The sequence below is a fragment of the Schistocerca piceifrons genome, chromosome 11 (assembly GCF_021461385.2).
Source record: "Schistocerca piceifrons isolate TAMUIC-IGC-003096 chromosome 11, iqSchPice1.1, whole genome shotgun sequence".
Classification (NCBI taxonomy): domain Eukaryota; kingdom Metazoa; phylum Arthropoda; class Insecta; order Orthoptera; family Acrididae; genus Schistocerca; species Schistocerca piceifrons.
This window is the reverse complement of record NC_060148.1, coordinates 115,573,591-115,587,942: the sequence shown is the minus strand read 5'-3', so window position 1 is coordinate 115,587,942 and position 14,352 is coordinate 115,573,591. Positions and strand designations below refer to the sequence as shown.

Below are 14,352 nucleotides of genomic sequence, written 5' to 3'. Positions count from 1 at the left end.
GTCTTTAGGCTCTGAGGCAGAACCCTCAGAATTATCAGTCAGCAAACCATCACAATATTCAGGGATCAGACCCAGAAAGAGATTTAATCTAATGACTCTACTTGAATTCTGTGAGTTGAAGCAGAAAAGAGAAAAATGCTGTTCTAATAGGAAGCAAAATTTTTGTTACCTATTTTTACACCACCTGCAATTTGAAACAAGTGCACAGCATGTGTAAGAAGTCCCATAGCAAGCAGAAGGCAACACCATGATTAAAAATGTGTAATGTAAGAAACTTGGACATTCATCTAGGGACAGGAAAACTTAATTCGCCTTTATAGCAAGGAGCTGTTTGACTCATTTCTCATGAAATTCAAAATTGTCTGTTAATTACCGAAACTTTTAATCTCATGTACATTATTACAACTTCAACTCACAATGTGTCATAGCACCTAGGCTGCTTGTGCAGTTTTTGGGGTCTTCAGTTTATGGTAATGAGTAACTTTACATAAATTCCCTGAAAACATAGCCAAAACTAAAATTGTAGGTAAGTTCTCCTCAAAGTATGAGTAATTTTTCAGAGAGAAGTGTTCCAATTTTTACTATCTTAACCAACTAATACTGTGAGATCCTGATTGCCAGGGACTATGGAGATAGATTGGTTTGATGGCAGGACAAACATCGTGACACTGGTTTCCATCATTAGCCTGGAAGTTGATCTTTAAGTACCAACTTTATGTAATTCGCATGAGAATTACATACCCAAGAGCAACAGTTTATAAGTAGCTTTGTATTCTCATGTAACATTCATTTCAGTGGATTAACTCTGCCGATAACACATAGACTGTTGTATTTATTTTTCTGGATCAATGACCTTTGCAGTCTGGTCCCTTCAACCCCACAAACCAACGAACCAATTATTTTTCTCAATACAGAACACTTATTAGTGTACTGCACTGACGTGGAAAATCAGAAACAGCTGACAGGCTTCATGATATAAGCTATTTTTCTTAACAAGTCTGTTATGAGAGCAAAATCTGTACAATAATAATGTACGTAGTTTTTGTCAGTGTATGAAATATTTCGAAAACTGGGCAAATACTATTGTGAATAGTCTCAGTAGTTGTCACATAGGAAACTTTTTTGCTAAAGATGTTTTAAATTAAAAAATGCAGGAAATTGGAATTATTGTTTGTTAAGACAACTGTAGCCATGTAAAGCAGTATGAGCTTGGAATAAAAACTATTTGTAAATAGCGTTTTTGCTGATAAATGAAAAGTGTCACTGCTGATGACACTGGGTTCAAAAAGTAAGGCAAATTGTCAAAGCACATATTTTATGGTGAGATGTGTAACAACATAGTTGATGATATGATTATCTGATATGATTTTGTGTCAAGAGTGAGATATTTAAATTGCACATATAGCAATCAGGTCAAATAAGAACATTTTTTATTTCTTTAGTTTTTTTTTATGAATTTTGATATGAATTTCAGATTTGAGAAGCCTAATATTTGTTGCAGTAGTACTAGAATGTTGTGTCAATATCATCCTTTCCATAATTTTCTGTAATAGCAAGGTTTGAAACAGTGAAGACTAAAAGTCCGGAAAAATGATGTTGAAATATAATGTGTACTAAAGATTTGCAGGTTAAATATAAACCTGTGTTCTTAAGCTTCTCAGCTGATTTTCAGTCTCCTACGTAAAGGAGAAAAGTTATGACTGTTTGTATGTATTGTTAATTTTTGCACAAATTCTGGTTATCTGCCTGGTATGTTAGATGTAAGCTGTTATTGCTACTAGATGATGGCACAAATTGCTTTTTCAGTTCGCAAATGAGAGTTGCATTAAACTAAACTAATACACAATAATTAAAGGGCACAAACAGTACACAGAAGACAGCTGTAAGCATTCACTGTCTGTGACCAGAAGCCACTAGAACCTGTAGAGCCAACCCATGTCGAGTGCACCCAATAGACACCATTATTTGCTGTCGCTGGATATAAGTGGAACTCAGAAGGTGTAGGGCTAGATAGAAGAGAAGTAGTGCTACTCTGTGACAGGTACTTTTCTAATATCCTACCTGTCTACATTCAGTATACAGGAGATAAATTGAATGATATGGAAATTCTGCAACTTCAGTACACCCTCAAGGTCACTGCAGCTAATAACAATGCCACAATGGATCTATGTGCAATCACTTGAAGTGACCATGAAGAAGATTGAGGGCTGTCAGACTGAATTCCCAAGCAGGGTAGAACTCCAGAAGAAGACACAAGAGGTAGCAGCCCTCCTACAAGGGCTGCCATGGACATTTGATGATAAGACCACACCGAGCACTGTTTGACCATGAATTCAATGTTCTACAGAGGCTTCACAATCGAACTAATAAGAAGAGACCTCCACTGTTCATCCTGGCAGTAGGTATGTCTGATAACGGTACAGTCTTCAACAACAGAGAGGATGTCATCTAAATGATCTTCATGCTTGATATGCTCACATGCTTTGTCTTTTAAGGTGGAACCTCTCACAGCTGCATTCAGCACTAAATGTCAATGAGCAGAGCTCGTGACAAAATACTGTTAAAATCAGGTGATATGTAATCAGTAGGCTGGCAGCCATGACAGTTGCAGTTGCACCCATAAGAAAGGTGGTCAGTGTCCTCTCTGTGTTGCGGCCTTACAGCAGGCAGAAATTCTGGAAATGGGATCCAAGAGGCAATAAATTATGAAGTGAATGTGAAGAAATCAGCAAGAAGAAGAGGCACGGGAAAAGTGGTGGAGAAGTGCGGCACCCCCTTCGGTTCAGACCATGAACTCGGCAGTGGTCTCTGCTCCCTGTGCCCAGTTGCAAGCAGTGAGAGTGGTTGAAGAGCCAGCTCCACAGAGTTGAGCGAAGCCAGTCAGTGTCAGAACACAGACATGTGAAAATCATGAGAGTGGCAGTAGCTGGAAGAAGAGTATAAGACAAGATACAGGGAACTTCCTGGTAGATTAAAACTGTGTGCCTAACCGAGACTCGAACTCAGGACCTTTGCCTTTCGCGGGCAAGTGCTCTACCAACTGAGCTACCGAAGCACGACTCAGGCCCGTTACTCACAGCTTTGCTTCTGCCAGTACCTCATCTCCTACCTTCCAAACTTTACAGAAGCTCTCCTGCGAGGTACCATGCATCCAGTCTGACCACACAAAGTTGTCTTCTTTGCACTTGAATATGCATCGATATGAGGGTTAGGGCCAATGCCTATGTTTCGCAAAACCAGTTACTGGAAGTAAGTCATTCAGTCTACTTCACTCCTTAACATTTGGCAGTAGTGCACACACCCTGTAACCAGTACCATATGTGTCTACATACATTGAATTTCCTTGTCTGCCTACCTCCGTTCAGCAGCTACATTGTGCAGTACATCTCAGTTACTGCTTGCATTTTCTTCATATTTTCTCTTTGTAGGCAGTAAGTGGCTCCTCCAAAATTGCAATTGTAGGAAGTGTATTTAAAGGATTACTAGTATTTATCCATATGCAACTATGATTTGTAGAAATACTCTCTTCTGCAGCCACTGTAGTGTTTTTAATGGCTCTCCCTGTATAATTTTATATGCCCAGTCATTGGCCCCAGCTACAGCAGTCAGTCAGCAGCATGTTACTGTCCTGTGTCAAGTGTTATTCTGTATTGACCTCTGGTGATATTTGCAATCTTGTAAATTAATTTTGTGGTTTGTTTAGGCATAGTTTGTACATAGCCTTTAAAAACGAGATCATTATCAAGATAAAGACCAAGTTAGCAATATGAGGTATGTCTACTGATTGAACATTGTTTAGTTTGAAAAAAAATACCATGTTGCAGACGGTTTACCTTTCAGCACTATGTAAGTGGTTTAATTTACTACCACTTGCAGCTTGTTCTGTAAGCACCAGCTCTGCATCAAGGCTAAATCTTCATTACATTTCGTTCCCATCTGTGCTCTGCAATATCCTCAATCTGTGACCAGCTTGTCATGTGTATTTTTACCACAAATCCAGTAGCCTTGTGACTAGCTCCCAGTAGCTCAAGAAGAGGCATGCACTGTTCTCAAGTTTGGATTTGGTTTTTTAAATTCTGCTGCAGTTCACTCAGTGCTTCTCAGTGCTTTGATTATGGCTTGTGTTAATCTTTTTTTTTTAGCTGATCTAGCTTTCCAACTTCAAAGCATTATCTTCATAATCATAACAGGCACGTAATTTCATGCAGGAAGACTTTTGAAGGTCTTTCCATTCCACTGGACTGTCCTGCGGTCAGTGTTTGTGGCTGCTACATCGTATTCAACAGATTACATCTTAAAATGTTTACCTAATATTTAAGCTGTAAAATCATTATTACCAAATTCCCATAACTGTTTCTCATTTAATGTGAGGCTGTAAGATGACAGTTAAGCACCATTGTACATCAGTGAGTAATGACCAAAGAACAATACTAATTACTGCACGACATATAAACATAACTTAACTATAGAATGTATGGAGAAAATTTGTGCGAACTCGAATACAAGTGGTTCTAGGCACTTGAGTCCGGAACACATATTGAATCCTGCCTCAGGCATGGATATGTGTGATGTCCTTAGGTTTAAGTAGTTCTAAGTTCTAGGGGACTGATGACCTCTGATGTTAAGTCCCATAGTGCTCAGAGCCATTTCGAATGCAAGCTTTACTTTGGTGGAAACTTTTATAAATTGACTTTCCTATTTTGAGCCAAAAATGTAACTGCAGTTAGCTTAGATAATATGCAATATATGAGTGGAAAAAATGAAATTTTCCTATATAATCACCTCTTCTGAAAAACAGGCTCTTCAGGCTGTTTAGCTCAGTGTACTGCTGGTGTTATCATAAATGTTTGTTGTAATATTGTTACCAATACCACTGTAAACTCAATTTGGAACCACACAAGGTTCAAGCTAGTTCTAGTTTACCTTGCCGCTTGTGAAACAGTTTCATCTCATAAGCAGTGAATGAGCAGGAATGTTCTTATGTGTATTCTTGAAACTATTTCCCCTTTAGAAATAAGAATTTGTAGACTATTGAAGTAATGTTTCTGTGTATCTAGAGAATGAGATATTTACTGCCTTTCTGTTCATGCTTCAGGTTGACTAAAATCGCTAATGAGTCTGGTAACACTGGATGTGAAGAAACACACCTGCAGGGAGCGACTTGTGAAGAGCTGGACATTGATGCAGAGAAATCGACAAATGTTGTTGGTAGTGGATCTCTAAATAAAGTGTGTTTCTCTCAGCAGGATAATGCCCTATGTGCTAGAAATAACATCTTCAAGGAAAAAGAATTCACATGTAGTTCATGCAAGCAAACCTTTTTGTCAAAGTACAGTCTAATAATGCATGTGTTTACACATATTGATGGTGTACAGCCACCTGTACATATTTGTACCACATGTGGTGAAGTATTCCATACCCATGATGGCTTGAGTAGGCATTCAGTGGTGGAAAAAATGACTAGCCAAGAAGAAAGTGAACAACATAGCACAGTCTCCAATATCAAACTAAACAGATCTGATGTTTTTGGGGGATCATATAGTCAGTCAAGTACTTCAGTAACAAACAATGATGATAGACCACACGTATGTGACGTCTGTGGAAAATCGTTTGCTGTGTTGCGGAGTCTTAAGAAACATTCTTTCATCCATACTGGCAAGAGACCTCACAAATGCAAAATTTGTGGGGTTGCTTTTACTCGCTATGCTCATCTCAAGCAACATGCACTGTTACATACTGGCGAAAGACCGCACAAATGTAACGTTTGTGGGAAATCATTTATTCTGCCTAGTCATCTCAAGAGGCATTCCCTAATACATATCGGTGGGAGACCATACAACTGTGAGGTCTGTGGGAAATCCTTTACGGAATGTGGTAGCCTGAAGAAGCACATGTTAATACATACTGGCGACAGACCCCACAAATGCAATGTTTGCGGGAAATCATATACTGTCTCCGATACTCTGAAGCGACATGTATTAATACATACTGGGGAGAAACCTCACAAATGTGACGTTTGTGGCAAATCGTTTACAAGGTCCAGTAGTCTAAAGGCCCATTTCATAAAACATACTGGTGAGGCATCAAACAAATGTAATGTTTGTGGTAAATTGTTCACAAACTCATGGAATCTAAAGATCCACGCATTAATACACAATGGCGAGAGAAGACACAAATGCGATATCTGTGGGAAATCATTTACTCATTGTGGTACTCTCAAAGCGCACAAATTAATACATACTGGTGAGAAACCCCACGTATGTAATGTATGTGGAAAATCGTTTACGGAGTCTGGTTCACTGAGGAAGCACGTTTTGATACATACTGGTGAGAGACCACACAAATGTGTCGTTTGTGGCAAATCATTTACCGAGGCCGGCAGTTTGAAGAAACATTATTTAATACATACTGGGGAGAGACCTTACAAATGTGACATTTGCGGCAAAGCCTTTACTCAATCTGGTAGTTTAAATGCGCATAGGTTAATACACATTCGCCAGAGTACAAAAATTTGATAACTGTGGGATATTTTAAAGAAGTTATGATAAGCTGGGGAGTTATGTTCATATACAAGACAGATCTCACAAAAATGTGTCATTGTTCAGCTGAAAATACTGCACTACATTTTTTAAGCAGTATGTGCTGAAGACAGAAAACAGTTATTGCACAGAGGGAATTGTTCTAGATATTATTATGATTCTATGTGAGTGCGTTGTGGAGAGCCCATTTTTAAAGTATCAGAGCTCTGATCATTGTCAGGTGTGCGTAGGGAAATGCAGACCTACTTTTTAAAAGTTGCATCTTGAGAGATAATTGTTGCGTGTGTAAACTGGCTAAAAGTAGCCCCTTGTAAGCAGCCGTGTGTGTGTGTGTGTGTGTGTGTGTGTGTGTGTGTGTGTGTGTTTGTTCTACTTGTGTTTATTTGTCTCTTGAAAGATCTAAATGAAAATTGATAATTATGTTTAATGTATGTACCCCATGTATTTAACCAGTGTAGTTTTGCTGATATTGGTAATTATAATTTATCCTCATTTAAGGAAGTTTTGTAAAATATCAGTAGAACAGTCTAAACAGCGACTTCAGCGTTGTACACATGGTTGTAGTATAATAAATATGTATTTTCTCCTGTTGTAATAATCAGTGGACATTTGGACACATTATTGAATTACATGTTTATGCATATGTCAATACATTATTTAAATTTCATATGCCATAGATAGTTTGAAGAAACTTTCTTTTGAGACTTCATTATTGTTGTATGTTTGGGACATTTTAAACTTTTATTAGTTAATAATTATAGAGTATTGTTCATTGTGTCAACATTTGTGTCTGAAGGTTGCTTGTGTAAGTTTCTTTATTTATACATGTACAATAAGGCTTAATTGTTACTATTATCTGAATAATCTGATTCCGCCTCATATTAATCAATTGTGGTGCTTTTCTATGACATCCCTTTGCAACCAACTAGCTGTGGAATACGTTTCTGTTGAAAAGATAGTTCTTTGTTGTTTCTAAAAGAGTGGTATGTTTTGTAAATAGAGAATAAAGTACTAAATCTGTCAGTTGCTATCTGTAAAATTGTATCTTCTGCTGCCTACGTATTGCAACCCGTTTTGATTTCTTATGTGGTAAAGGAAACAGAAATGAGCTTTTTCCTGCTTGTCAGCCATTTGTCCTTATTGATTGGTAATACTTAGCCATTATGTATCTGCATTATGTAATGTGCATCTGGGCTTCCCTGGCGAACAGATACTGAAGTATCATGGTGCAATGTGCTGAGTATTTCTGGAGTGCTATCTGTGAAGCCTGGTTACTTTATAAAATTTGTTACCACGAAGAGGACCATTATAGCAGGTGAAAAGAAAATAGTTCTTGATTATCAGGATTGCTGGAAATTAAGTCATTACAGATCTAGTGATTTAAGGGTGACTTTTCTGTCAACAGCTTGTTATTTGATTTTAATAAACTATTCTGATAATTACATGTCATATTCAATGCACATCATTAGTTCAGTGTTCCTACGTAATTGTTAGTTGATAATACCTACTTTACTTCATGTGTCGTCCTGCTATGTAGTCTGTTACATTCTGTTCTTATGCCAATTGTACGGTCTCATTTTGTGTGAGGAATGAAAGCCATTAATAACAATTTTCGTTTATGGTGTTTTTGTTGCCTAAAGAATTGTGCTACTTCATAGGGAGAATGGAGTATGCTGATCATTTCTTTCTTGTTCTCATATATTGAAGTTTGTTCTGAACCTCTTTAAATTCATTTTAATTATTTTAATATGGTGTCAGAAATGGTGTAGCTTCAGGAATGATTTTCTACTAGAGTGAGAACATAATTCTACATCTACATCTACATTTATACTCCGCAAGCCACCCAACAGTGTGTGGCGGAGGGCACTTTACGTGCCACTGTCATTACCTTCCTTTTCTGTCCCAGTCGCCTATGGTTCGTGGGAAGAACGACTGAAAGCCTCCATGCACGCTTGAATCTCTCTAATTTTACATTCGTGATGTCCTTGGAAGGTATAAGTAGGGGGAAGCAATATATTCGATACCTCATCCAGATCTCCCCCCTAGCTATTGGCCCATTTCTCTCATGAGCATATGGTGAATTGCCGTTTGGCTGGAGTCCCGCAGTCTTTTAACACCTGGCAAATGCGGTTTCCAAAAGCATCGTTCTGGAGTTGACTATCTTGTTGCTCTCTTCACTTATATCATGAACAATTTTCTCCGGAAATGCCAAACAGTAGCAATATTTTTTGATCTGGAGAGAGCATACGATACCTGTTGGAGGACAGGCATTCTTCGCACACAGTTCTCTTGGGGCTTTCGCAGTCGGTTGCCCCTTTTTATTTGCGAATTTATGGCAGAGCGCACATTTAAAGTGCGGGTGAACACTACTCTCTCCCTTACTTTCTCCCAAGAAAACGGGGTACCCTAGGGCTCCGTACTAATTGCTGTACTGTTTGCAATTGCCATAAATCAAATTATGGATTGTGTCCTTCCTGATGTTTCGGGCTCCCTCTTTGTGGACGATTTTTCGATCTACTACAGCTCTCAATGGACCAGCCTTCTTGAACGATGTCTTCAAGGCTGTCTCGATCGCCTCCACTCTTGGAGCATTGAAACAGGTTTCCGCTTTTCTCCTAGTAAGACCGTTTGTGTTAATTTTTGGCGTCGTACGGAGTTTCTTCCACCTTCTTTACATCTAGGACCTGTCAACCTTCCGTTCTCGGACGTCGCTAAATTCTTGGATCTTATGTTTGACAGAAAACTGTGCTGGTCCTCCCACGTTTCCTATCTTTCGACTCGCTGTGTGCAATCCCTCAACACCCTCCGTGTCCTGAATGGTACCTCCTGGGGAGCGGACGGAGTGGTCCTTCTCCGCCTCTATCGCGCCTTAGTGTGCTCGAAATTGGACTATGGAAGCATAGTTTACTCCTCTGCTCGGCTGTCTATTCTTCGGCGTCTCGAGTCTATCCACCTCTGTGGATTACGTTTAGTGTCTGGAGCTTTTTACACCAGCCCTGTGGAAAGCCTTTATGCTGAGACTGCTGAACCTCTGCTCTCCAATCGGCGAGCTGTCCTTCTAAGTCGTTATGCTAGCCATCTGGCCCATGACATTTTTTCGACGCCTCCTCGGATTTAGGGTATGCCCGCTGCCCTTCCTCCCTACTACCACCTGGAGTCCACTTCCGTCAACTACTCCATTCCCTTTCCTTCCGCTTTCCTAAAACTTTCTTGACAACTTGGGGTACAGCACCGCCTTGGCTCCGTCCCCAGACCTGCCTCCTCTGTGATCTTTGTCAGTTTCCCAAGGATGTACCCCTTCACTTGTTTATCGTCGGGCATTTTCTGCTCTATGCACACAAATGAATGATGCCACATTTATTTCACTGATGGCTCAAAAACATAGTTTGGTGTAGGGAGTGCCTATATTGTTGGTGACACCCCAAATCGATTTCGGCTTCCCGACCAGTGTTCGGTTTAAACTGTGGAGCTTTACGCTGTTCTCCGGGCTGTCCAATACATCCGTTGCCATCAGCAGATACAGTATGTTATCTGTTCAGATTCTCTCAGCTCTCTCCTCAGTCTCCAAGCTCTCTACCCTGTCCACCCTCTGGTCCACCGGATTCAGGACTGCCTACGCTTGCTCCACTTGGGGGGTGTCTCGGTGGCATTCCTCTGGATCCCAGGACACGTTGGTATCTGTGGAAATGAGGCGGCCCATATAGCGGCCAAGGCTGCAGTCTCTCTTCTTCGGCCAGCTATTCACACGATTCCCTTCACTGATCTATGGAGTGTTTTATGTCGTCGTCGTGTTTTTTTATGGCATGCACATTGGTCGACACTTCCCTATAATAAATTGCGGGACGTGAAAACTCATCCCTGTGCTTGGACCTCTTCCTCCTGAACGCGTCGTCAGGAGGAGGTAATTTTAACTAGACTCCGGATAGAGCACTGTCTTTTTAGCCATCGACATCTTTTAAGTGGTGATCCTCCCCCACTCTGTCCCCACTGCTCTCAGCTGTGGACGGTGAGACACCTTTTACTTGAGTGCCCCTATTTTACTCCGTCGCCTGAAATATCATCGATTTTAGCAGATGACACGCCCTCAGCCGATCGCGTTCTCGAGTTTATTAGTGCCAGTGAGATGACATCAGTCATTTGAAGCCCTTTTTGTGGACAACCGACCCCTTTCTGTAGTGGTTTTTTAAGCTTTCCTTCTGCTTTTAGTTTCTCCAATTTTTTGAGTTTCGTTCCCATTGCTGCTGGTTTCCATTTTCGTTTTTTACCTTTTCCTAAGTCACAGACCAGGTGCTAATGACCATAGCAGCTTTGCGCCCTAAAACCAAAAAAAAAACCTCATCCAGAAACACACCCTCTCGAAACCTGGCGAGCAAGCTACACCGCGATGCAGAGCGCCTCTCTTGCAGAGTCTGCCACTTGAGTTTGCTAAACATCTCCGTAATGCTATCACAGTTACCAAATAACACTGTGACGAAACGCGCCACTCTTCTTTGGATCTTCTCTATCACCTCCGTCAACCCGATCTGGTATGGATCCCACACTGATGAGCAATACTCAAGTATAAGTCGAACGAGTGTTTTGTAAGCCACCTCCTTTGTTGATGGACTACATTTTCTAAGGACTCTCCCAATGAATCTCAACCTGGTACCCGCCTGACCAACAATTAATTTTATATGATCATTCCACTTCAAATCGTTTCGCATGCATACTTCCAGATATTTTACAGAAGTAACTGCTACCAGTGTTTGTTCTGCTATCATATAATCATACAATAAAGGATCCTTCTTTCTATGTATTCGCAATACATTACATTTGTCTATGTTAAGGGACAGTTGCCACTCCCTGCACCAAGTGCCTATCCGCTGCAGATCTTCCTGCATTTCACTACAATTTTCTAATGCTGCAACTTCTCTGTATACTACAGCATCATCCGCAAAAAGCAGCATGGAACTTCCGACACTATATAGTAGGTCATTTATATATATTGTGAAAAGCAATGGTCCTATAACACTCCCCTGTGGCATGCCAGAGGTTACTTTAACGTCTGTAGACATCTCTCCATTGATAACAACATGCTGTATTCTGTTTGCTAAAAACTCTTCAATCCAGCCACAGAGCTGGTCTGATATTCCATAGGCTCTTACTTCGTTGATCATGCGACAGTGCGGAACTGTATCGAACGCCTTCTGGAAGTCAAGGAAAATAGCATCTACCTGGAAGCCTGTATCTGATATTTTCTGGGTCTCATGAACAAATAAAGCGAGTTGGGTCTCACACGATCGCTGTTTCCGGAATCCATGTTGATTCCTAAAGAGTAGATGCTGGGTTTCCAAAAAAGACATGATACGCGAGCAAAAAACGTGTTCTAAAATTCTACAACAGATCGACGTCAGAGATATAGGTCTATAGTTTTGCGCATCTGCTCGACGACCCTTCTTGAGGACTAGGACTACCTGTGCTCTTTTCCAATCATTTGGAACCTTCCGTTCATCTAGAGACTTGCAGTATATGGCTGTTAGAAGGGGGGCAAGTTCTTTCGCGTACTCTGTGTAGAATCGAATTGGTATCCCATCAGGTCCAGTGGACTTTCCTCTGTTGAGTGATTCCAGTTGCTTTTCTATTTGTTGGACACTTATTTCTATGTCAGCTATTTTTTGTTTGTGCGAGGATTTAGAGAAGGAACTGCAGTGCGGTCTTCCTCTGTGAAACAGCTTTGGAAAAAGGTGTTTAGTATTTCAGCTTTATGCGTGTCATCCTCTGTTTCAATGCCATCATCATCCCGGAGTGTCTGGATATGCTGTTTCGAGCCACTTACTGATTTAACGTAAGACCAGAACTTCCTAGGATTTTCTGTCAAGTCGATACATATAATTTTACTGGCAGGTGAGAGGTTACCCATCTAATATTTAAGTAAGTATATAATATGTAATACATGCCCTGTAAATTTGATATTTAACACACATAATATGTGTAAAAAGTTAAGTAGAATGGCTACAGAACAGCTCTTATCCATTATTGAAAATTGGTGATGGATTTCTTAAATTTCCAACAATTTCTGGTGTGTTGGAAATGGATGACCTGCTTCAGTCATATAGTTAATAATACTCTCTGTCTTTGCTGTAACTTTCGAGATCAGACATACATAATTAGAAATGTTCATACTGTACTGTTGGCAGAAAGGGGCATTTCATCCATAGACATCTAAAAAAGGCCTAAAAGGTTAATGGGAATGTATAGAAATGTCAATTTTGTGTGTAATTATGACATAAAAAGTTTTAGGGAAATGGAAATTATCTATATATGTTTTTGGATAGAGATGTGTACCTAAATATCATAATTACCTGAACATTTAATATGCCCTATTCTTTACTGTACATGTGGAATAAACATCAAGGCATTTCAAAAGCCTTTGTATTTGTCAGCGAAATATCTTGTGTCAAAAGTAACATAAATAATGAGTCCTTTGTTGATATTTGTCCCAAGAAAAGTCGTTAACTGTGTGCTAAAGTTGACAAAAATCGTTTTCTTACCAATCAAATTTTTCAGTAATATCTCAACGATCAGTACCTTTGAAGAATAGTTGACAATAAAAAGTACTGTGAAGCTAATCCTGATAAGCAGTAAGACATAAAGCAAAGTCGAAATCAGCAAAATGAGATCACAGGAAGACATATCACTGAAACACAACATAGCAGCCAGATATGTGGTAGAAAGCTGGCCAGTGTGGCCGTGCGCTTCTAGGCGCTTCAGTCTGGAACCGCATGACTGCTATGGTCACAGGTTCGAATCCTGCCTCGGGCATGGATGTGTGTGATGTCCTTAGGTTAGTTAGGTTTAAGTAGTTCCAAGTTCTAGGGGACTGGCGACCTCAGATGTTAAGTCCCATAGTGCTCAGAGCTATTTGAACCATTTGTGGTAGAAAAATATAAATAAGAAGGTGGTCCGAGTTAACTAGTCGGTAGCACTCTAGGTATAAGGGGCGAAAACTGTCCATTTGAGGGCATTGCTGCAGCATATATGGAATATAGCATGCCCCCAATGTGGGTATGTAAACTATGTGGGTATGTAAACTATGTGGGTATGTAAACTATGTGGGTATATAACTATACTAAGGGCGTGGTTACCTGCTCTGATATAATGGAGATGGTCCCCATGGAGTTGAGTGAAGAGTGGAAGAATGTGGGCATCACAGAGGTGCAGAATTATATGAGAGTCAATGGCAAATTAGAAGAATCGGCAACATTTAGTATCCTAATTACTGGAACATATCCTTGCCGGTTATGTCTGCCTTAAGGTTCGCCCGTTTGTTTCTAACCCCATGTGATGCTATAAATGTCAATGATTTGGCCACACCACTATGGGATGTAAGGGGAAGGCTACGTGTGGAAATTGTAGAGGCTTCGCTCACAAGTCAGGGACTTCTTGTACACTTCCTCCGAAATGTGTTAACTGCTCTGAGGATCACTGAGTGTGGAGCATAAAGTGTGGGGTTTACAATGAGGAAAAGAAAATTCAAGAGTTGAACGTACAGAGACGCTTACCCTATCATGAAGCTAAGAAGGCTTTCAAAGTCATGCAACCACTGGTTTTTGCAACTTCTTTTGCATCTTCCCTTAAAACACTAGTAGTTAAGTGTGATGCCTTCACACAAACCCAGACCACAGATTCAAGTACGTGCACATGCACTTGTTGCTGTACCTGTGGGGGAAATGCTCCACTTGCAACTGGTGTAGCTCAGAAGCCATCAGCAGTAGACTTACCATCTAAGCCACATACCACTCCCCAACTTCAGAAGTCACCTAAGCCATCCCAG

The 14,352-nt window shown here is 40.3% G+C and overlaps 1 protein-coding gene across 5 annotated transcripts in view; it reads left to right on the top strand.

Moving 5' to 3' along the window:
* LOC124719620 (zinc finger protein 83-like) overlaps positions 1 to 7,936 on the top strand; it is a 178,827-nt gene extending 170,891 nt beyond the window's left edge. For all 5 annotated transcript variants that reach the window (XM_047244834.1, XM_047244836.1, XM_047244833.1 and 2 more), the window contains exon 8: positions 5,096 to 7,936. In XM_047244834.1, the coding sequence (XP_047100790.1) occupies positions 5,096 to 6,515 (1,420 nt within the window). In that variant the 3' untranslated portion in view covers positions 6,516 to 7,936. The remainder of the gene's footprint in view (positions 1 to 5,095) is intronic.
* The last annotated feature ends 6,416 nt before the right edge of the window (positions 7,937 to 14,352 follow it).